This window comes from Ipomoea nil, unplaced genomic scaffold (genome assembly GCF_001879475.1).
Source record: "Ipomoea nil cultivar Tokyo-kokei standard unplaced genomic scaffold, Asagao_1.1 scaffold0268, whole genome shotgun sequence".
In the NCBI taxonomy this organism is placed as follows: Eukaryota; Viridiplantae; Streptophyta; class Magnoliopsida; order Solanales; family Convolvulaceae; genus Ipomoea; species Ipomoea nil.
Genome location: NW_017616696.1, coordinates 4,887,737 through 4,913,101, shown reverse-complemented (window position 1 = coordinate 4,913,101; position 25,365 = coordinate 4,887,737). Strand labels below are relative to the sequence as shown.

The following is a 25,365-nucleotide window of genomic DNA, read 5'->3' as shown; positions in this document are numbered from 1 at the left end:
TGTATAGTTGGTGAGACCATTCAAGATCTCCAAAACTCATTTTCACAACTTATGAAGGGTCATCAACATCAAATATTCACAACTTGTTTGCTTCAAGCAAACCAACATGATGTGATTCATTTTTGACTTTCAAGCACATAACATTTTTGGCAGAGTAGCATAACACTAAAAATTGAAGTTACAGACTTCGTTCATGAGTTATGAGTCATTAGTCACCCAAAGATTTATCACCGTTTAAGGTCTTCCAGACCTTAAGAGAAAAGCATTCAATGACTAGGTACATTTTCAAGAATTAAGGTTTTGAAATCTTACAAAGGTCAATAAAAGTCAAAACCCTTAGTATAACTTTGTCATGTACTACTACTCGACTACAAGGACACATGTCAACACCGTATGCATTTAACCTGATAAACAAGTCAACTTGGACTTAATTGAACAATTTTACAAGTTTAGAGGACCTGAATGAAGCTTTTTCACTTAGGGGACCTAATTGCACTATCCACTTGACTTAGGGGGTCAATTTAACACTTTTTCCAAGAATAAAATGTTGGACAGAGTAGATCAGAGATTGGCAGATTGCCACTGTCGAGAGAGAATATGAAGGGTCGGGTTGCTTAGGAAAGTTCTAGGGTTAGATAGGTTTATATATCAGGATTATTGTGTCGGGTTTTGGGTCATGAATAGTACACTACATTGGGCCTGAAATATTGTTTGATATCAGTTTTCAATTTTTGGGCCTAACAAATTATATAATCTAAATAGTAGGCCTGAATATATATATATATATATATATATATATATATATATATATATATATATATATATATATATATATATATATAAAATTCACAATCTTATTCAATTATTATTATATCTTGTCTTATATCTCTATATATATTAAAGCAAAATGATTGGCACAAAAATTTTCCCCCAAAAACTTAGTGGCATTTCTGTAAAACCAAACTCATAATAATAATAATAATAATAATAATAATAATAATAATAATAATAATAATAATAATAATAATAATAGCAAAATGATTGGCACAAAAATTTTCCCCCAAAAACTTAGTGGCATTTCTGTAAAACCAAACTCATAATAATAATAATAATAATAATAATAATAATAATAATAATAATAATAATAATAATAATAATAATAATAATAGCAAAATGATTGGCACAAAAATTTCCCCCCACCACCCCCTCTCTCCCCCCCCCCCCCCAAACTTATAATAATAATAATAATAATAATAATAATAATAATAATAATAATAATAATAATAATAATAATAATCTCTATAATTATCATGTGTATATATATAATATAAATAAATGTGTGTAACGTGGGAAGAATAATATATATGTAATATATATTCCTTTATTATTTTGGAATCAAAATTTATTATGATTGGAAGTTACCAATCTCTTCCTATGCCCTATTAATGACTATTAAATTATTTCATAAAGATTAGTTTACTACCTATATAATTATGTAGATGAGAATTAAAAAAATTTGTCTTCCTCCCCTTTTCTCCATTGCCATGAACTTTTATACAATATAAAATTATATATTTTCTTCTTCTTCTTCAAGGTTGGAACTCTCCTTTCAACAAGTGCTTTGTAAGTTTTATTCCTTTATTTTATTTTATTTAGTATGGGTAGAATTCAAGTAGGGACCTTAACATTTTACGGGTGCTTATGTGTATCTTGTGTTGTTTTATTGTTGATGATGATGATGGTTGATAGAAGAGGAGGATTTGAACAATTGAGACTTAGAGAAATTTGGGAAAATAAGATTTCACGGTAAGTGGTTGTTTTCTTTTTACTTTACCCAAAATATTTTCCAAAATGATGGATATGTTGGTTGATAATTATTTGATTGAATGTTTTGGCATATGAAATGACTCAATTGATTACTTAAAAATATTTTTATACTTAAAAAAAAAAGTATTTATGAATTATACGGTTAATATATTTTGCTTAAAAAAAAATTATTATTGATTTCATTTAGATTCAAGAAATAAGTGTACAACTATATATAAACTGTATATATTTGTTTAAAAATAAAAAATTTATATATATTTGTTTTATTCATACGAAAAATAATGTGTATATATATATATGTATAGTCGTTTATTTACGTACATTGTGTATATCTTTATAAAAATTATTATTATTATTATTATTATTATTATTATTATTATTATTATTATTATTATTATTATTATTATTATTATTATTATTATTATTATTATTATTATTATATCCCAAGCCCATTGAAGGGCATAATACACCGCCCTTCTACCATCAACGCATCCTGTGGAATGTGAATAGAGAGTTCTCCCTGTTGATGGCACATGTGTCTTCTGCCCCGAGGTTGATGAAGATGCTGATCATATTGTAATAAGGAAATGCTGGAAGACTAGGGAGGTCTGGGAGCGCCTGATTCCCCTATCTATAAACGCGTGCAATGGGAATGTGGCGACTTCGTGGGGTGGATCCTAGGCAACATTGCAATGAAGTCGAACTGAGGTGCGTTCTTTGCAACAACAACATATCTCGAGAAATTTGTTTCAATTGGGCAAAGGGCATGCAATGATTCAATTCTGTGTATTTTTTACATTAAAGATTTACATTACTTTTTCATATTGTATTTTTATTTGTAAATATGAAATTAATTACTATATATAAAAATAGTCTATTAAAAGGCAAAATATTTACTTATATAATAATTATTTCCATATGAACGTATGTAACTGTCAATTCCAGAATTACATATAGGTATAATAGGATAATATTATATATATATATATATATATATATATATATATATATATATATATATATATATATATATATATATATATATATATATATATATATATATCGTACATCATATATAGTTATCTGGATCAGATTTATGAATGATATATATAATTGGGTAGAATAATTTAATTATATATATTAATTTAAAAATAACTTATTAAAAGGTTTGAAATGATATAATAAATTATTTTAAAATTATTTAACAGATTGAAATGTCGCAAAAGTCTCTCTACATTTAGTAATTTGTATTTGTAATTATGAAATTAATTACCATATATAAAAATAGTCTATTAAAGGGCATGATATTTATTTATTTATAATAATAATAATAATAATAATAATAATAATAATAATAATAATAATAATAATAATAATAATAATAATAATAATAATAATAATAATAATAATAATAATACTACCACTATAACGAATTAGCCTTACAAAACGAATTATTCACATACAGAAACGCGGAATCATGCATCCTATTAGCCTTAACGAATTATTATTACTATAATTAGTATGCACGTGTAATTCATGGTATTTAGTATGCAGGAATTATTATTCATTTGTTACTATGCACGAAAATCATGCAACAGCTATTAGTATTAGTATTTATTATTTCATAATTAAATTAAATCATCCTTAATTTGCACCCTTGATTACATAATTTGGAACGCAAATTATTCATTTATAATTCATTTGCACAAATTCATAGTTATAAATATCTCATTGGTCATGCTTCTCATTCATTTGCAATCCTCTTCCTATACTTTTCAATTTTCATACGCTAAACTTTTCAACTTTTCAATATGCAATGGCTCCCACCTTCAATCTACTTAACCAAATCACTGCTACCTCCACGAATTGTGCGATACAAGGTCGCCTAATCCGAATGTACGAGTCAACATTCAACAATAATACCTACAATTCTCATACTTTGGAGTGTGTGTTTCATGTTTCTAAGGTATATTCGTCACTTTTAGTATAGATAAATATAGATTATTTTTTAGTCTATATATATCTCTAATTTCATTGCAAAATTAAACAAAATATATAATAATTATTAGATACAGTAGCTTGCAATATTTTCAAATTTAGGGTGTGTTTGGAAACCTGGAAAATGAGTTCTGGAAATCATTTTCCAAGTTTTCAGTGTTTGGATGTGCCTGGAAAATCAAGTCAACGGAAATAATTTTCCGTTGACTTTGGAAAATAGGCTTGTTTTGGAGGAAAATGACTTCCCCTTTTTTTGGGGGAAGTCATTTTCCAACTTTTACACCAACATCACACCACCACCAACATCATCAACACCATACCACCATCACCACCACTATTGCCGCTGCCACCACCACTATACCCCCGCCACCATCACACCCCCACCACAACCACCACCAACACCGCAACCACTACCACCACCACACCACCACCTTCACACCACCGCCGCCGCCACCACCACCACCATACCACCGCAACCACCGTTGCCGCCACCACTACCACCATACCACCGCCACCGCCATCACCACCATACCACCGCAACCACCGCCACCATACCACCGCAACCACGGTCGCCGCCACCACCACCACCACCACCATACCACTACAACCATTGTCGCCGCTACCACCGCCACCACCACCATACCACCACAACCACCATCGCCGCCACCACTACCACCATACCACCGCCATCGCCATCACCACCATACCACCGCCACCACCACCACACCACCGTCACCGCCGCCGCCGCCACCACCACCACCATACCACCGCAACCACCACCGCCACCACCACCACCATACCACCGCAACCACCGTCGCCGCCACCACCACCGCAACAACACGACCACTGCCACCACCGTCATACTACTACCACCATCACACAAACACCACTACCGCCGTCACCGCCACTACCAGCATACTACCGCAACCACCGTCGTCGCTGCCACCACCATACCACAGCAACCACCGCCACCACCATCACACCGCCGCCGCCGCCGCCACCTCCACGACCATACCACCGCAACTACCACCGTCGCCACCACCACCATACCACCGCCACCACACCACCACCGTCATACCACCACCAATTATTATTATTATTATTATTATTATTATTATTATTATTACTATTATTATTATTATTATTATTATTATTATTATTATTATTATTATTATTATTATTATATAACGAATAACACCACTACCACTACCACTACCACTACACCACCACCACCACCACCACCATAATATTTTTGATATATTATTAGTTTTTTTTTTTTTTGAAAAACTTAGCTATTTTTTATTATATTTAAAATTAATATTATATTATTATATATTATTATACATGTTGTAATATTCTAAATAAAATAATTAAAATGTTTAATTATACAATTCTACTCATTTTCCAGAAAATGAACCAAACACAGAAAAACAGTTTTCCATAATGCAACCAAACACTGAAAAGGAAAATGTTTTCCGGAAAATGACTCATTTTCCAGAAAACATTTTCCAGAAGTCATTTTCCTGCTTTCCAAACGGACCCTTAGTTCGTTAAACTTAATTCATATATGGAACAAAAATTACAGTAGCTTGCATAATATATATATATATATATATATATATATATATATATATATATATATATATATATAGAATATTCAACATAATTTTAGTATATAGAATATTAATACTTTCCATATTTTATTTCCATTAATCATTTACCATTGATAATTACTAGGCTAAAACACACACAATATTCATGAGGATTTATTTGGTTTCTATCTATTTTTAGTGCAACATTTATTTTTAAGCCAATCAAAATCAATTACTCCAGTAGGCATATTTGTTTTCCCATAAAATGTTTATGTTTATGGGAATAATTATGGTTAGCCATTAATGACTCCTTTCTCAATGAGCCTTAACTTATGATTGAAGTTACAAACAAAAGGGTGGCAGAAGACACTAAGAACATTCCATCACAAAACATAAAGGGTAAGCATTGTGATTATAGACCATGAGGAAGATTACATCTTCATGCACCATTCGGTCAAAGAGGAAACATTATCATCAAAACAAAGGTATTTCATTCTCATTTCAAAAACATAAATATAGTAGAACATATTTTGTAGTTATCATGTAGTCAATGATCTATGTCTTTTTATTAAACTGTTAGCACTAAAAACCACTAATCTTTTGGTGAAAATGGTGGTTCGCCTATGTTTTCTCTTTTGTATTAACCCAATAGTTGCCTGAAATGTTAGGAAACTGTAATAAGATTTAGAAAAATTACATCAACACGTTGCATAACATAAACAATATGTTCCAGGATAACCAGGCTGCTACGTCTACGTACATTCAACTAAAAAGTACTCAGAAAATTATAATAGATCTATACATCAACAACCAACATGGTATATATTGTAATTTTGTCACTCTTATTTTTCTATATTGTATGTTAAAGTAATTTCTTTATTGTTTCTATTTTTCATTTTATATTTCCGTTCCAACTTTTTATATATTACATCATCTCTTAAATTTTTCACACAATTACACAATAAGATGAACAATATTCATCTCATGCATCGCATGGGTATCATACTAGTATAATTATATAATGATATATTTACCATTATATAATATTTTGAAAATATTAATATGTTATTGTCAGAATATTAACATAATTTAATGATACCACTAGTACAAAAAATTTCAATAAAATTGAGTAATTCGCGTCCAAAGTTAGAACTTTGGACGCCTAAAGTGCAGTGCGGTGACATTTTTGTAATTAAAATGCCATTATATAAATAATTTTATTTTTATTTTAATTTTAAAACAGTATAGGCGTCCAAAGCTCTGTACTTTGGACGCCTATATTAGGAGTCTCGTATTATTGACGTCCAAAGTGTCAAACTTTGGACTCGAATAATAGAAGCACATTCATAACACGCGTCCAAAGTGTCAAACTTTGGACGCGTTTTTTTTTATTTATTTATCAAAAAAGCCCTAGCAAATCAGACACGCACCATTGTCTTCGATCTTCGTCTGGTTCACCGACGCCGCCCCCAGCTGACGCCGACGCCCCCGCTCTCCATCTTCCCGTCCAGCGCTGCCGCACCGGTCGCCTCCGCCTCCGCGATCCGCACGTACTGCCGTGTCCATCGTCGCCGTCAATCGCCGCAGCACTGGTCCACGCCGTCCCCGCCGCTCCGGTCCTAGCCGCCGTCCCGCCGCTCCGGTCCTAGCCGCCGTCCCGCCGCTCCGTTCCCAGCCACCGTCCCGCCGCTCTGTTCCCAGCCGCCGTCCCCGCAGCTATCCATCGCTGCAGGTTAGTTCCTTTTTTCTTTATTTGTTTTTAATTTATTATATTTTGTAATATATTTTAAAAATTTTATTGTTTGTTTTAGTTTAGATTTGTTGTGTGTTATTGTATATGTTAGACATTCTTGTAATATATACATTATTTATCAAGTTTTTTCCCTACCCCTTAATTATTTATGTTAATTTCTTATATATACAGTTTTTATTTTGCTGATGAAAAAAAAAAAGAGAGAAACTTTACACCAAGAATCTTTCTTGTCTCTCCTGTTTCTCCATTTTACCTGTTTATTTAAATTATTTTTCTTTTCATGGGAAGAAGCTAAAGATCCATCATGCATGTTCTAGTGGAAAATCTCCCTTTGAACATAAAATAAGAAGAAATGAAATGGAAATGTTGACTTGAGGTATACACTATACGCACCCTAAGATGAAAAAAAAATATCTAGGGACTCAAATTTATGCACTGTTTAGATTTCCTAAACAACTATACTATTGCAATCTGCAATGTATTGACTCTTCGTTCTCTTGTTTTTTTTTCTTCTATTTTTTCATTACAGCTACCGGACAAATTACTTCCTCATGGTTGTTTTTATTCTTGGTAGGAGAGGCTAAAGTTATTAGGCCATTACTTTTAATCTTTTCTCTTCATTTGTAATTTTATGTTTCATCAATGGTATGCACTATTATTCTGATCATTGAACAAATTAACAATACAACATATGTTTTATACATTTGATGGTTTGCTATTGGTAGATATTCGTATTCTTTTACTTAGCACCCTATCTCATGTTTTTCACTGCTATTTTCACTCTTATTAAGTTAAATAAACAATCATTCTTGTTTTTTTTTCTTGGCCAAAGAGTGGAGCTCAATGGCCTTTTTTTTTTTTCCAGTTTTTCTGCTTATGTTTCGTTAAATTGAATGGTCTATGAAGTCTAGACTGTTTCTCTACTATAATTTTTCCTAAAGAAGATCTTTCGTTTCTTTATTTTCTTTTCCAGACAGACTTGTAGATTGTGGTGTTCTCAAGAGGGCAATTGAAATAGTTTATGGTGCAACATTGCCTAAAGCATCAAAACCATTTGTGTATATGTCAATCATTTTACCCCTGAGCATGTTGATGTGAATGTACGCCCCACAAAGAGAGAGGTATTGATGTTTAATAAACAGGTTAGCCTTTTGAACCAAGAGGCTACTAGTGCACAAATCAGATTTGCTTGTTACAATAATTATTTATTTATTGGCATGTTCAGAATAAGAAGAGCCAAAATATGCTTTCTTGGCATTGTTATCCTGAACACTAGTACTTCTAAATTGGGTGTCCAACCTATCTTCATATTACCGTTGATGTATTTTAATTTTTCTTCACTTTGGTAGATTGACTGGGAGGATGAAAAGACTTGTTTTCAATCAATTTCTGCTGCTCTGGTATAAGAATTAAACTGCAGTTCTGATACATTTCTAAAATACTGATCATTGTTCTTGAATCTTGACAATAAAAAAATGATGCTACAAGTAGTACTAGTGAGCCTGAAGGTGCGAAACAAAATATTTTTCTTGATCTGCCTGGATTGGAATAAGCTTGTCTTTTCCTGTTTTCTTGTTGTGCAGTAAAGCAACTTTTTAAAGCTGGAATATAAGTGTTTTTTCCTTGTTGACAGTAATTGAAAGGCCACATGAATCTCTAACTGATGTGTGGGGATCATTTTCCTAACTGGCTGCTTTAGATTGATATTATGGTACTCATAAATGAGTGCTAACATACAAAAATATGAGGAGGCATGCACTGATAGGTACATTTTCATCAAGTTCCATACGCTGCTTCTTACTTTTGTTGACCTAATTATTTCAGGTATTATAGTTGATTTATTTTCTGATGCAAAAGTTTTGCCTCAGCTGCAAGAGGTATGCACAAAGCATAGGGGCTCGATCATGTTGCACCTTTTTTATATTCTAATAATGATCACCTATTAGCTTTAACCTTTTTAACAGATTGCAACTTGGTTAACTTGGATTTAACATATTCTAATGTGATTTTTTTTTTTATCGCAGGGAAAACCGAGTGCCATAGTAGTGTGTTGGATTCTTGGACTTGGAACTCTGGTATCTTGGAGTAGCTTACTGACAATAGGAGATTACTATTATCAATTGTTTCCCGTGAGAATCCCTTTGTCTTTCTAAATGAATCTCCAGCTTTATGTTTGGTTAAGTGTTGTATGATTTTTTACTGAGTATTATGTTTGTTGTTTGTTGTTGTTGTTTTGCCATTAAGAAATACCATCCTTCTAGGGTGCTTCCCCTGGTGTATCAACCATTTGCAATTGGAACAATTGCAATTTATTCAATGTATATTCAATGTTCACATTTAGTGTTCTCATAATGAGTTATATTCCAACTCTAAACTTGTTTGTGCATATCACATGGAAAAAAATGGAGGATAAAACTCATAAAAGCACTCAAGTTGGTATATAAAGGTATACAAGTAATACATTTCTTGACCAAAATCAGGAGAAAGGCCGCAGACATGGGAATCCTTGGAAGTCTCAGTTCAGATCAACTCCAATTCTTCAATTCGCAAGGTTAACATCTCTGTTCATATGCATATACACATATCTGTATGTATGTAGGTACGTATGTGTGTAATGCAAACAATTACATGTAAATTAGCATTGGAACTAATGCAGTGAGTGGAACTATGATCAGGGTATCTTGTGTTGGAATCATTTTGCAGTGCAGAAGAGATAGAATCGATGAGGAAGAGAATGGAGGAGTTGCTAGATACGTTCGATTGCTCTTCCACCGCCTCAATTTTCTCCACCAGGAATCAGGTCAACTCTTATTCTCGACTAATTAACACCGCCATAGCAAAAACTCAACTCAAAATATCCTGAAATTCTCCTTTTCTTTTTTGGGTTTTTTTTTTTTCCAGAAAAATACGACTGACAATTACTTCTTTGAAAGTGCTGAGAAGGTTTCATTTTTCTTTGAAGGTTTGTTGTCGATTATTTTGTGTATGTATCTTGTGATTTGGCTGATGGGTTTTTCAAAAGGTAGTTGTATAATTTACAGAGAAAGCATTTGGGGATGATGGCAACTTAAAGCAGCCAAAGCATCTCTCAATAAACAAAGTTGGTCACGGTATGCCTGAATGAAACGCCCTTACTGAATTGTTTAATAATGTACATTCTGAGACTTTCAACATTTTGAGCCTCTTCTAATCATAATTTAAGCAATATGATCTTGAATTACTAGAGCATGTCCAATGTTTATTTTTATTTTATATCTTAAATTGGATATTTTATTACCTGAAATTTGGCAAATCTTTATTCAATGTTCACATTTAGTGTTCTCATAATGAGTTATATTTCAACTCTAAACTTGTTTGGCGGTTCATTTACTCAAAAGTCAACCTGAAAATGTGAGGAATGGTGTTTATTGCAGGAGAGATCTGTTTATAAAAATCGAAATTAGCTTCACCTTGGGGATAGAAGTGAAGTGCTGCAGTCGTTTTCACTAGTCCTTCTCCTTGCAGGTAATTTGAAGTACTAATTCATAGAAGAAAAAAGATCAAATACTAGTACAAAGGCCAACCTAATAATGTGTCGATTTATCTTGCCAAATTTGAAGTACTAATTCATAGAAGAAAAAAGATCAAATACTAGTACAAAGGCCAACCTAATAATGTGTCGATTTATCTTGTCTTTGGCAGGGAACTTCAGTAAACATAATTGTAGGATCTCAGGTTTGGTTAGAGGATCCAAATGCAGCTTGGCTTGATAGTGAAGTGCACAAAATTAATGGTGATAAAATAGAGATCCAGACAAGTGATGGCAAAAAGGTACTGCAAGTTGATATTCTCATTCTTTTATTTTGTCAGGTTTATTTAAAATTGCTTTTTGATAATTTAGATTGTAAATCAAATTTCCATTAACTTCTTTGCTTTATGGCCATCAGAGAAATAAAGTTATGTCTTAATTTATGATTTCATGGCCTTCATTGTTATTAAGAGCCAACAAGAAGAGTCTGTTGGGGTGAAAAATATTCGTGAGTATGAAGAAAACCAGCTCAAAGTTGTAGACCAGATGGCTGAAGAAAGACTTAGCTTGCACAATCAGCAATCAAAGATTAAATATCAGTATGTTTTTTGCCCGATAGATTAACCATGGATAGATGTTTAAGAATTTGGGCAGCTTTGATTTTTTGAACCTTAGAATGCTGTCTGGATACACAATTCTTTTGTTGTACAAGTAAAAGGATGTTGTTACTAATATTAGAATTGAAATTTTAGATTGGTGTGTTTTAGTTTATAGAATTGGTGTGTAGTATACATCTTAAATTGATTAATGTTGAAATATATTATTTGGTAGTTATGCTGGGATGTACAGGAAAATATTGGTTGTTTTATAAAAAAAATGTTTTTTTTTTAATTTTTTTTTACTATACGCGTTCAAAGTTCAGAAACTTCGGACGCATATAGTATTTTTTTAAAAAAATAAATAAACACTATACGCGTCCAAAGTTCTTCAACTTTGGACGCGAATAATCATTTTGCACGTCCAAAGCTACTTTGGACGCTGATTGTTTATACAATCAGCGTCCCCGACATCTGCGTCCCAGCTACTTTGGACGCGAATTAGCCTTAACTTTAGACGCGAATGACTGTTTCTGTACTAGTGTACAAGACTTATTGTTACAAAGTTGGCTGATTATGTTTGGAAGCTCAAATCATGTGTGGAACGAATGTAGGAACAAAGATTTCAATTTCTCGAATGTCGTTAACACCTTTTGATTCAAGATTGCCTTTCAAGTTTCAAAGAAAGAATTCATTTTGATGCTATCATATGCCATGACAATAAATAAAAGTCAAAGGCAAACATTATCACACATGGATTTGTTTTTTAGAAAGCCAATCTTTAATCATGGTCAAATGTATCATTTGCAGTCTCAAGAGTTAGTAATCCTTAAGCGATTAAAAATTTTGATATGTGGGGATAATATACCATCTGTAAGTACGACTAAAAATATCGTATACAAAGAAATTTTCAATAATGTGTAATACAATTGCAATGTTCTTCGTTTTTCAATAATTAATTCATATACTATTATAGTATTTTTTTTATCAGTACTGTTAATCTTACTACTATATCATATGTTCGTGCATCGCACGGGTGCAATTACTAGGTTGTCAGACTTACATACGAACAACACTTTCGCGGAATAGGCCTTGAATGGAATGAATGAATCCGAAGGTATAACATATTTGAGTTGTGATTAAGTGTTTCCGATTCAAATGTTGAATTATTAAAAAACAGTTTGCTATTATATAGAGTAAGAAGATTATACGATAATCTTAAATTTTTAACAGGCCATATTTAATGACCTTGCGTCGCATTGGGAACTTACTAGTGCTAATAATAATCAAAATAAAAAAATTCATTTTCCTCCATTTTCCCTTTCCTTTCACGATTGAATTGCAATTAATATGGGGGAGGGTATGAATTGCAATTCAACAAAATGAGAAATTACAATTCGGTAGAATTGCAATTATCTCCAACCAAACACTGTAATTTAAGTGGCCAAAGAATTAGGCTGCAATTGAATAGCAACTACATCCAACAAACACAATCCATAGACCGTGGACTACAGTTCACGTAATAATGATTGTACCAAAATGGTGTAAAACTTTTTAAAATCTTTTTGCCAATTATTCATTGAGTCATTTAAAACAATATCAATATTGAATTAATTAAAAATTCAAACACATAAAAACATAAATTTCATTTTAAAATATTATTATTTATATCCAAATCATATTTTATATTAAAATAATTAAAGTAAAAAAAAATTGAAGTTTTAAATTATAAGATTACAAAATTATTTTAGTGTATGAATATAATTTGGTGTAAATAGATTGGTAATGAAAAATTTCTAGTATAAAAATCTTTAGAGAATATTTTCTTCAATGTAAAATTTAGTGATTTGGGTTAGAGATGATTGGTTTCTAACATACAAACATATACGAGTTTTTCACACTTTTGGTTCAATGATATTATGACACTAACAATGTTACGTTGATTCACTACTTTTCAAACTTGCATAATTGGTTCACGAGTATCAATTTTTTAACACAAATAGTCTTTCCAGTGAAATCTCCTTCAATTTTTCACCAAAAAAATTATTTCCCCTTTAGAATAGGGGTATAATGATCTTTTCCTTTTGTGGAGATTTCACTGGAATGACCATTTGCACTAAGAAATTGATACTTGTGGACCAATTATACCAGTTTTAAAATTTGTGGATCAACATTGTTAGTACCGCCAATGACCTTTGTGGTCTATTGACATTAAGTGACTCTCTTAAATGGAAGGTTATGAGTTTGAGTCTCAGTGAGTGCGATATTAACTCTTTGTACTTTAATAAATTGAAAAAATAACTATAAACAGATACTATATTGTAACAGAATTAGTAGAACTAAAGAAAAAAACATTATTAGTAGTACAATAGTCGTAAAGCAAAAAATACAAAAAACCTCAAACCTACACCAATTAGGCAATTACCGTATTGGGGGACTAATAATGTTAGTTTGCCTGGATTTTATCTATCTATGTGGAGAACTTCGTGTCCACGTGGCACGTGCCAACTCCCATCCTCCGCTTCCGTGCAATGTTTTAGCACTGGATGCACGTTTCACTTTCCACTCCCCAACCCCTTCTATTCTTCTCTACTTCTTGTTCTACCGTTTCAAAAGAATTGAATTAAGCCCAAAGAATATGACCGATCGAGTAATTGGTGCAAATTCTCGTACCTAGAGGTTTTCTTGTTTGTACCATGTTTTTTTGAGTACTACTAAGTACTAACTCTATTACAATGCAGTATAATATAAAAGTACAATTTGATGTCATTAAACCACAAAGTTATTGACATTTGTACCATGTCTAGTTAATAATCACGGTAAGTCTCCGGCAATATTCATTTTGTTTTTTCTTTCTTTAATCCTCAAGTTTAACATTATTATATTTATTAAGGGAGTTATTGTCATATGAGATATTCCGAATATAGTTATTTTGTCACGTTTAATCTTAAACTTTTGAGTTGATCATCCGTGATTCAAATTAATCAATCATGATCCTTAAACTATTGATTGAGAATATTTCCTGATATGACTTCCCTATACGTCCATGTCCTCGTTTTGTAGTCGGGTCGGAATTGAACGGTCCGGGTCAGCAAGTCAAAGTTAGCGGGTCAACCTTTGGACCTATATAAGGACCATTGATCCTTCATTTTGGGGGTCCTTTCCCTCTCTACTCCCTCTCAAAACTGCACTCTCCCTCTCTCTCACTATTACAAAAATTGCGCCTAGGCGCCCTAGGCGGTCCCCAGGCGCCTAGCGATTTTTTCAACATTGCTTTCTCTACAAACTTTCTAAGTTATACAATGAATAAAAGAAGTTCATCTTGCTCCATTTTTTCTCTACTACTTTATTATTCATACATACAAAATACATTTTACATAGAGTAAATACCTAAAATGGTCCCTCGACTATAACTAAATTTACAAATTGGTCCTTGACTTTCAATTTCAACCAATTAAGTCCTTAACTTTACAATTTTAACACAATTTGATCCTCTGTCTATTTGAACTATTGTTGATTGTGATTTTTGAGGATATATATGTAATTTCATGGTTCATCGTCGGGTTTTTAAGGTCCGATTGCATTTTCAGACCACACTGTTACATTTGAATCCACTGCCGAAAGCAATCTACCAAATCCGGTCGCCTTTCTTCATCCTCCCTTTAGATTCAATGTAGTTGAGTTCGTACCAGAGCGAAGAAGACGACGTGTTTCCGAACCGGTGCAACGTCATCCTGGAAGCCTCCACATGCTCCGACGAGAGCTGAAGGTTCTTATGGAGATCGTCGATCACGGTCAACAAATGGTCAAATAGATGGATGACCAAATCGTGTCAAAATTGCAAAGTTAAGGACTTAATTGGTTAAAATTGAAAGTCGATGACCAATTTGTGAATTTAACTATAGTCGAAGGACCATTTTAGGTATTTACTCTTTTACATACCAGAAGAACCATGATTGGTTAAATTTTGAAAGTTGAACCACAAATGGTAACCATTTAATAATTGAAGGATACTAAATATGACAAAACTAGTTGTTATTAGCGAGTATACTAGCTTGTGTGTATATTCAACGTAAAGCTGACGAATATACGGAAAAGCCAAGGAACGGTAGCTGAGATCTGTGATACAGACGTTAGCTGAAGCAGACAAAACATTCAGATTACACACATGCTTAGCTTCTATATATTAAATAAACTTCACAACTAACTTTCAGATCCCAATTCCTTCTTATTGGAGTAATTCTTTAAGGTTTTATTCTTGGAAGTTCTTCCGCCATAGCCCATAGCTTCCAGCCATGAATGTTAACGGGTGGTGGGGAACCCATGGAAACGACATTGGAAGGACCTTGTACCTTCTCTTCCTCGGCCAGGTCATTTCGTTTGTGATGTCACTCATGAGCTTCACTTCTTCTCTGTTAGCCAGTCTTGGTAACTTAAATCTTCTTATTAATTTCTTGATATTTGCTAACAGATTTTGTTGTTTTTAATACAATTTTCTCTATGATTTTTTAGGAGTGGATACTCCACTTACTTTGTCATTCTTCATTTACTTGGCGTTGACTCTGGTATACGGAAGCATCTTTATTTACCGGCGCCAGAAACTACAGGTATATGCAGCAGCTTTCCTCTTTAAGGTTGTTGGACTATGTTGGTGATAGTTTAAATTGGGATCTTTGAGATTCTAAGAAACATTAGGCTTAGGATTCTAGCTAGGATGTCAATTTATTTCAAAAGGAAGCCTGCATGGGCAGTTCAGTTGGTCACGGGGTGAAATTTTAGAATAATGACCCGGGATCGAGTCTCACCAGTGCCAGTGTGGGAACAACTTCTCAAAATGAGGAGCCCAGTAAGCAAAGGAAGGTCTAGCTTCTGTGCTAAGCTGAGTTACCATGATTTACATCCTCCCAAATGCTCTGCCAGACCGGGTTGGGAATTCAACCTTTTTTTGGAACAATTTATTTCAAAAGGACATACTAAGTTAGTAATTGTGAGTAGATATGTTGTTGAGCTTGCAGGTTCCTTGGTATTGGTATCTTCTCATAGGATTTGCTGATGTCCAAGGCAATTTTCTAGGTAAGCCCTACATGTAGGAGAGATAGTTGCAATGCTTAAAATGAACTTTAATAAGTTCCCTATAAATCAATGGTATGATGTGTGGCCTAGAGTCTTGCTCTTTTAATTTTATTTTGTTCTGCATCATATCAGAGTGTTGGATATTGATTTCCAAATTAAATATTTGTTGCAGTTAACCAAGCGTTCCAATATTCATCGATTACAAGTGTTACGATTCTGGATTGTTGGACAATCGCTTGGGTGATACTGCTGACATGGTATTTCCTGGGAACTCGATATTCCCTATGGCAGTTCTTTGGTGCTGCTGTCTGTGTGGCAGGGCTTGGACTAGTTCTCCTCTCGGACGCTGGGGTAGGCGGTGGAGGTCATGTTTCTTGCTCTCACCACTGGGTGTACTGTAAATTTATGCCTAGCTTATAACTATCACACGATTCACAAATCAAGGAAAGAAAATCTGTAGTTATTCCCAAATCCGAGATATTTCCTTAATTGTAATACTTGTAACTGCATGTATTTCAGGTGGATCAAGACCTCTTCTGGGAGATACGTTTGTAATCATGGGAACGCTTTTCTTTGCATTGAGCAATGTTGGTGAGGTTGGTGAATTCCTCTCCTTATAATGGTACTCTTGCTTGGTGTGAATTCTAAACTAACTTTTGTCAGAATAAAAGATCGTCTTTCAACTATCTGATACAGGAAATTTGTGTAAAGAAGAAAGACCGTGTTGAAGTAATCACAATGATGGCTATCTCCGGGTTGCTTGTGAGCATTTGTGAGATGTATCCTTTTCATTATATATTTCCATAGCGTAATTTAAGTATCAAGTCGATTGTTTCGATCTTCTCAACAATAATATCTTAGAGCTATCTTGGAAACGAAGGGTCTTGCATCAGTGAAATGGTCTCCTGAAATTGTAAGAGCACCCAAATCTGCTGTTTTAACTAACTATGCTGTCTTTTCCCATCTAAAAGCCCTCTTTTTTTGCCCAGATTCTGGCATTTGCGGGTTTTGCTTTTGCAGGCTTTCTGTTCTACACATTTGTTCCAATTCTTCTAAAGGTGAATCTTGAGCTCATCCGTGTTTTCTACCCGATCTCATTTCCAATATGATAAGCATATAATTATCAGTTTAAATTTTTAGTTAAAACGGAACATATTGAGTGTTACTTATGATGTGATACAGATGAGTGGAGCCACGCTGTTCAATCTCTCCCTTCTAACGTCTGATATGTGGGCAGTTGTCATCCGAATTTTCTTCTACCAACAAGAGGCAATCAATATATATATATATAACTGTTTAACATTCTTCGATAGGATATGATGTTCAATGTAGATATATATAGTTCTAACTATGACTGGCTCTGAAGTGCAGGTGGATTGGTTATACTATGTAGCGTTCGGCCTAGTTGGTATCGGGCTTGTTGTGTACTCAAAAACGTATGTAGTAAGCCATCATTTTGTCATATTTTTCGCAGGTTCGATCAGCTTTGGTTTCTTCATTAATACTTGTATGAATGTTGTGTTCATGGTTTGACAGAGAGAAGGTATTAGATTCTGCACCAGAAACTGGGGATGGTTCACAATACCAAATTCTTGATGAAGAGTGCAGAGATGCAAGAAACGATGATGTGGGTGATCGATCTTGATGATGATCATATCATAGGGAATTTATGAATTCATCGTAGGGTTGAAGCTAAGAAGAGCTGTTATTAAATGTTAGAATAACAAAAGAGCAAAATTAGATGTAATAATGTTACAATAGTCAATGACTATAAGTAAATTTGCTTTTATTAATACAATTCTTATTGGCCGGTTGGCCACCTTTGGCTATGGCGCCCCTAGCAGGACTAGTGCGGCTACGGACACGACAACGACGCCCCCACTTGAGGTGGGGCGTAATATTGAAGGTATGTATGTACATGAAAGGGATGGTGATCGGCCCTGCCGGTTAGTGCATGGCCAGGTTTGCTCATCGGACTCCCCATGACGTAGCGTGGCTAGCGGGGTCCAAGTACCCACTAGAGCACCAGTGGCGCCTCCACTAGCGGGGGTGGTGGTTTGGGCTGGTGCAGATTCGTGATTGTGGCATGAAGGCATTGAGGGGTGGTGATCGATCCCTACTAAATGTCACATGGCCAACAAGGTTAGCCCACCAAACTCCCTGTGGTGTGGGTGTGGCTTGCGGGGGCCAAGCACCCCTGACGCATCATTTTTCACCAAAAAATTATTTTCCTTTTATAGTAGGGGTATAATGATTTTTTCCTTTTGTGGAGATTTCACTGGAATGACCATTTACTTTAGAAAATTGATATATGTGGACCAATTATACAAGTTCTGAAAATTGCGGATCAACATTGTTAGTACCGCTAATGATCTTATGGTCTATTGGCATAAAATGACTCTCCTAAACAAGAATCATGGGTTTGAGCCTCACCTGTGAATGATATTTACTCTTTGTACGGTTACGAACATATATTATATTATAATAGAGTTAGCAGAACTAAAAAAAACATTATTAGTACCACATGAAGCAAAAAAATACAAAAAACCTCATACCTGCCCCAATTAGGCAATTACCCGTATTGGGACTAATAATGTTAGTTTGCCTGGATTTTATCTATCTATGTAGAGAACTTCGCCTCCACGTGCCAACTCCCATCCTCCGCTTCCGTGCAATGTTTTAGCACGTTTCACTTTCCACTCCCCAGCCCCTTCTATTCTTCTCTACTTCTTGTTCTACGTTTTAAAAGAATGGAATAAGGTTCAAATTGGTCACGGAACATAATCTGAAAATGTAATTAGGCTACTAAACAAAAAAAATGCAATTAAGTCACTGAACATTCAAATGTATGTAATTTTACCTTATAACAGGTTACCTCCTTACGTGGCAGCTGAGTTGCATTTTTAATAATTTTTAAATGATTTTTAATAAAGTTTAATACTCCATAATAAAGTTTTTTTTTTTTTAAAAGTATTTAAAACAATTTTTTAAAATTTATTTATTTATTTTTTCAATTTTCTCTTAAAAAATTTATTATTAAAAGTTATTAAAAATTATTTAAAAAATATTAAAAATGCCAACTCAGCTGCCACGTAAGCAGGTAACCTGCTAAAATTGATGGTAACCTGCTATCCGGCGAAATTGCATACATTTAGAGTGTTCAGTGGCCTAATTGCACTTTTTGGGTGTTCAGTGGTCTAATTGCATCTTTTTTTTCGTTCAGTGGCCTAATTGCATTTTCAGGTTACGTTCAGTGGCCAATTTGAACCTTATTCCTAAAAGAATTGAATTAAGCCTAAAGAATATGACCGATCGAGTAATTAATTGGTGCAAATTCCCATACCTAAAGGTTTTCTTGTTTGTACCATGTTTTTTGAGTACTATTATGTACTGACTCTATTACAATGCAGTATAATATGAAAGTACAATTTTGTGTCATTAGACTACAAAGTTATTGACGTTTGTATCATGTTTAGTTAATAATCACGGTAAGTTTCCGGCAATATTCATTTTGTTTTTTCTTTCTTTAATCCTCAAGTTTAACAGTATTATATTTATTAAGAGAGTTATTGTCATATGATATCCTCCGAATATAGTAATTTTGTCACGTTTAATCTTAAAATTTTGAATTGATCATTCGTGATCCAAATTAATCAATCATGGTCCTTAAACTATTGATGGAGAATATTCCCCAGTATGACTTCCCTATATGTCTGTGTCCTCATTTTATAATCGGATCGAGGTCGAACGATTCGGGTCAACAAGTCAAAGGTAATGGGTCAACCTTTAGACCATTATAAGGGCCTTTGACCTTTTATTTTGGGGGTCTTCCCCTCTCCACTCCCTTTCAAAATTGCACTCTCCCTCTCTCTACAAACCTTCTAAGTTATACAATGAATAAAAGAAGTTCATCTTGCTCCCTCTTCTCTCGACTACTTTATTGTTCATACATACAATATACATTATACATGCACGGTAATTAATCGTATTAACTATCAATTTAATTATTTATGGTCATTTCAGAAGAAGCACGACTAGTTAAATTTTTAAAGTTGAATCATAAATGATAATCATTTAATAATTGAAGGATTATAAGTGATTAATTTAAAAATTTTGGACAAAATATGACAAAACCTGTTGTTATTAGCTTGTGTGTATATTCAACGTAAAGCTGAGGAATATACGGAAAAGCCAAGGAACGGTAGCTGAGATTGTGATACAGACGGTAGCTGAAGCAGACAAAACATTCAGATTACACACATATAAATTAAATAAACTTGACAAATAACTTTCAGATTTGAATTCATTCTTATTGGAGTAATTCTTTAAGATTTTATTTGAAGTTCTTCCGCCATAGCCCATAGCAGGCCGCCATGAATGTTAACGGGTGGTGGGGAAGCCATGGAAACGACATTGGAAGGACCTTGTACCTTCTCTTCCTCGGCCAGGTCATTTCGTTTGTGAGGTCACTCATGAGCTTCACTTCTTCTCTGTTAGCCAGTATTGGTAACTAATTAAATCTTCTTATTAATTTCTTGATATTTGCTAACAGATTTTGAATTTAGATTTTTTTGTTTTGAATACAATTTTCTCTATGATTTTTAAGGAGTGGATACTCCACTTACTTTGTCATTCTTCGTTTACTTGGCGTTGTCTCTGGTATACGGAAGCATCTTTATTTACCGGCGCCAGAAACTACAGGTATGCCCGCAGCAGCTTTCCTCTTTAATCAGGTTGTTGGACTATGTTGGTGATTTCATTTTTAATTTGCAGAATTTGATAGTTTAAGTTGGGATCTTTGAAATTTTAAGAAACATTAGGCTTAGGATTCTAGCTAGGATGTCAATTTATTTCAGAAGGAAGCCCGCATGGGCAGCTCCGTTGGTCACAAGGTGAAATTTTGAAACAATGACCCGGGATCGAGTCTCACTGGCCGCAGTGTGGGGCTCCTTGTGCCCAGTAAACAAAGGTTCAACTGAGTTACCATGATTTACATCATCCCAGATGTTCTGTGGGGCTGGAGTGTGGGGCTCTTGGGGTTGATGGGAAAAATTTATTTCAAAAGGACATACTAAGTTAGTAATTGTGAGTAGATATGTTGTTGAGCTTGCAGGTTCCTTGGTATTGGTATCTTCTCATAGGATTTGCTGATGTCCAAGGCAATTTTCTAGGTAAGCCCGGCCTACATGTAGGATAGATAGTTGCAATGCTTAAAATGAACTTTAATAAGTTCCCTATAAATCAATGGTATGATGTATCATGTATGGCCTAGAGTCTTGCTCTTTTAATGTGTTGTATTGGTTTTAGTTTGTTCTGCATCATATCAGAGTGTTGGATATTGATTTCCAAATATTTGTTGCAGTTAACCAAGCGTTCCAATATTCGTCGATTACAAGTGTTACGATTCTGGATTGTTGGACAATCGCCTGGGTTATATTGCTGACATGGTATTTCCTGGGAACTCGATATTCCCTATGGCAGTTCTTTGGTGCTGCTGTCTGTGTGGCAGGGCTTGGACTAGTTCTCCTCTCGGACGCTGGGGTAGGCGGTGGAGGTCATGTTTCTTGCTCTCATGACTTGGTGTAAATTTATGCATAGTATGCTTATAACTATAACACGATTCACAAATCAAGGAAAGAAAATCTGTAATTATTCCCAACTCCGAGATTTTTCCTTAATTGTAATACTTGTAACTGCATGTATTTCAGGTGGATCAAAACCTCTTCTGGGAGATACGTTTGTAATCATGGGAACGCTTTTCTATGCAGTGAGCAATGTTGGTGAGGTTGGTGAATAAGTGAATTCCTCTCCTTATAATTGTCTTTTAAGCCCCTCTAGCTGCTACTCTTGCTTGGTGTGAATTCTAAACTAAATTTCGTCATAATAAAAGATCATCTCATACAGGAAATTTGTGTAAAGAATAAAGACCGTGTTGAAGTAATCACAATGATTGCTATCTCCGGGTTGCTTGTGAGCATTTGTGAGATGTATCCTTTTCATTATATATTTCCATAGCGTAATTTAAGTATCAAGCTAAGTCGATTGTTTCGATCTTCTCAACTATAATCTCTTAGAGCTATCTTGGAAACGAAGGGTCTTGCATCAGTGAAATGGTCTCCTGAAATTGTAAGAGCACCGGAATCTGCTGTTTTAACTAGCTATGCTGTCTTTTCCCATCTAACAGCCCTCTTTTTTTTTGCCCAGATTCTTGCATTTGCGGGTTTTGCTTTTGCAGGCTTTCTGTTCTACACATTTGTTCCTGTTCTTCTAAAGGTGAATCTTGAGCTCATCCGTATTTTCTACCGGATCCCATTTCCAATACGATAAGCATATAATTATCAGTTTAAACTTTTAGTTAAAACGGAACAGAACACATTGAGTGTTACTTATGTTGTGATACAGATGAGCGGAGCCACACTGTTCAATCTATCCCTTCTAACGTCTGATATGTGGGCAGTTGTCATCCGAATTTTCTTCTACCAACAAGAGGCAATCAATCAATATATATAACTGTTTAACATTCTCTGATTTGATATGATGTTCAATGTAGATATATAGTTCTAACTATGACTGGCTCTGAACTGCAGGTGGATTGGTTATACTATGTAGCGTTCGGACTAGTTGGTATCGGGCTTGTTGTGTACTCAAAAACGTATGTAGTAAGCCATCATTTTGTCATATTTTTCGCAGGTTCGATCAGCTTTGGTTTCTTCATTAATACTTGTATGAATGTTGTGTTCATGGTTTGACAGAGAGAAGGCATTAGAGTCTGCAGCAGCAACTGGGGATGGTTCACAATACCAAATTCTTGATGAAGAGTGATCGATCTTGATGATAATCATATCATAGGGAATTTATGATTTCATCGTAGGGTTGAAGCTAAGAAGAGCTCTTGTTAAATGTTGGAATAACAAAATTTTAAAAAGAGCAGAACTTAGTAATGTTAGTCAATGACTATATTTAGATTTGCTTTAATCAATAAACTAGAAGTAGTTTGAAATTTAAAAAAGAGCATGGCACACCAAATCGATCCCAGTTCCTCCAGCATGGCATGCATATCCCAGCCCACTGCTCAATCTCTTTGTTTATTAAAGCGCAACACTTTATATTTGTTCCTATTTTTGTGGGCTAGCAGCATTAATAATTGGTCATTACTGACCATTAGCTGGCCGGCGACTGGCTAGAGGCGTGGCCCGCCGGCCACCTCCAACTATGACGCTCCCAACGGGCCTAATGCGCTCCCACTTGAGGTGAGGTGTAATATTGAAGGTATGTAAGTACATGGAGGGGTAATGATTGGCCCTGTTGACTAGCGCATGACTAACTAGGTTAGTCCATCAGACTCTCCATGACATGGTGCGGCTAGCGGGGTCCAAGCACCCACTAGAGCACCAATGGCGGGGATGATGGTTTGGACTGGTGCAAATTTGTGGTTGTGGCGTGAAGGCATGGAAGGGGTGGTGATCAGCCCCCCTACTGGATTGCACATGGCCGACAAAGTTAGCCCACCGGACTCTCCGTGGCGTGACGTAGCTAGTGGGGCCAAGCACCCCTGACGCACCATTGGCGCCCCCAAGGCATGGGGTGGTAGAGAAGGTGGGTGGGAAGCTGGAGACGTGAGTGAAGACACGAGGCATACATGGACACGTGTATTACCAATATTGAAGGCAAGCCGATGTCGTAAATTTGTCAACCATCCAGAAGGTGTTCAACAATATAAATAGAGTGCTTTGTCTCCCTTAAGACACTACTAGAATGTTAACATTTAGTGACATTTTTTAAGCGTCACAAATTTAAAAAAAAAAAAAAACGTTAGTAAATGTATTTACCGACGAAATAAAAACGTCTCCCAGACCGTCGAGTTAGCGGTGTATGGAAAGGTATTACTAACGAAGTTATGTTTTCGTCACTAAATATTACTATTCCCAACATTTTTGCATGGTCTTGATAATATCATGGAATACATACATTTTGAAACGAAAGATTAACAAAAAGGTCATCTCATACATCAAGGTTAGATTCTTAGTAGCAACATTATTATTCTTAGTGCGCTATTTATTTATTTTTTGGGCTGCCATTTTGGGGCAGTATCTTGGGCTTGGTATGCATTCTTTTGGACCTAGTGTCTCGAGCAATAATACTACTATTTTCCTACCCATGTTCTGTATAATCGTTATGCCATGGAACCGTGTTCACCATTCATGGTGAACACGGTTCCAATGGTGTTAGTACACCGTTATCTTTTTTTTTTTTTTCTTCTTCTTAATTAATTGCGTGACTTTTCTTCTTCATTTTCACATTTTGCGGTTTCACTTTAATTTGAGGTGAACAATGATTTCGTACATTCATAAATTATGAATTCATGCCTGCACATTCACTTTGGAACCATGCCTACACATTCCTGTCCAAAATCACGGACATTCATAAATTATGAATCCCTGCACATTCACTTTGGAACCATGCCTACACATTCACTTTGGGACCATGAGATTATGAATTTTCTGTTATAAGATTATGAATTTTCAGTTATGAGATTATGAATTTTCTGTTATGAGATTATGAATTTTCTGTTATGAAATTATGAATTTTCTGTTATGAGATTATGAATCTACATTACATTCATAATCTCATAACAGAAAATTCATAATCTCATAACAGAAAATTCATAATTTAATAAATATTTTACTTTTATGCGATTATAAATTTTCTGTTATGAGATTATGAATTTTCGTTACATTCATAATCTCATAACAGAAAATTCATAATTTGATCAAACGCGTGCCGTTAACTCCACATCCGCGATTTTTTATTTTATTTTATTTTTTTGCGTAAAAACGACGTCGTTTGGACTTGTGTTTACCATTCACGGTGAACACGTTTCCAGGGCATAATTTGCCTGTTCTGTACTTCCCTAATCGGTTTATGGTGGCCGATTATGACAAAACCATCAAAGAGTAATTCATTTTTTTAGGCCTTTTCAAAAGAAATATTTTTAAATAATAAGTTTCAATCAAGGTT

General features: G+C 34.6%; 3 protein-coding genes and 1 long non-coding RNA gene across 5 annotated transcripts; all 4 read left to right on the top strand.

Moving 5' to 3' along the window:
- Positions 1-6,881: 6,881 nt before the first annotated feature.
- Positions 6,882-9,480, top strand: LOC109149737. The gene is made up of 5 exons (XR_002048997.1): positions 6,882-7,149; positions 8,144-8,291; positions 8,520-9,047; positions 9,195-9,299; positions 9,415-9,480. It is a non-coding gene; the product is annotated as an uncharacterized LOC109149737 (long non-coding RNA).
- An 83-nt stretch (positions 9,481-9,563) lies between these two features.
- On the top strand, positions 9,564-10,980 carry LOC109149707 (phytanoyl-CoA dioxygenase-like). Its single transcript, XM_019297644.1, has 6 exons — positions 9,564-9,721; positions 9,846-9,970; positions 10,072-10,132; positions 10,212-10,280; positions 10,584-10,674; positions 10,852-10,980. The coding sequence occupies exons 1-5, from the start codon at positions 9,667-9,669 to the stop codon at positions 10,598-10,600; spliced, it is 327 nt and encodes a 108-aa protein (XP_019153189.1). The 5' UTR covers positions 9,564-9,666; the 3' UTR covers positions 10,601-10,674; positions 10,852-10,980.
- A 4,422-nt stretch (positions 10,981-15,402) lies between these two features.
- LOC109149619 (solute carrier family 35 member F1-like) lies at positions 15,403-18,655 on the top strand. Its single transcript, XM_019297495.1, has 12 exons — positions 15,403-15,456; positions 15,564-15,702; positions 15,787-15,881; positions 16,290-16,347; positions 16,520-16,711; positions 16,867-16,943; positions 17,044-17,126; positions 17,209-17,260; positions 17,337-17,405; positions 17,530-17,616; positions 17,719-17,783; positions 17,884-18,655. Exons 2-12 carry the CDS (start codon positions 15,570-15,572, stop codon positions 17,990-17,992), a joined length of 1,020 nt encoding a protein of 339 aa, XP_019153040.1. The 5' UTR covers positions 15,403-15,456; positions 15,564-15,569; the 3' UTR covers positions 17,993-18,655.
- Positions 18,656-20,595: 1,940 nt separating this feature from the next.
- On the top strand, positions 20,596-23,187 carry LOC109149628 (solute carrier family 35 member F1-like). 2 transcript variants are annotated; one of them, XM_019297506.1, is made up of 11 exons: positions 20,596-20,853; positions 20,954-21,048; positions 21,461-21,518; positions 21,710-21,901; positions 22,056-22,132; positions 22,252-22,334; positions 22,422-22,473; positions 22,552-22,620; positions 22,750-22,836; positions 22,935-22,999; positions 23,100-23,187. In XM_019297506.1, the coding sequence occupies exons 1-11, from the start codon at positions 20,721-20,723 to the stop codon at positions 23,167-23,169; spliced, it is 981 nt and encodes a 326-aa protein (XP_019153051.1). In that variant the 5' UTR covers positions 20,596-20,720; the 3' UTR covers positions 23,170-23,187. The 2 variants fall into 2 exon arrangements, with proteins under 2 accessions (XP_019153051.1, XP_019153058.1); XM_019297513.1 differs by having other exon boundaries at positions 20,712-20,795; positions 21,441-21,518.
- The last annotated feature ends 2,178 nt before the right edge of the window (positions 23,188-25,365 follow it).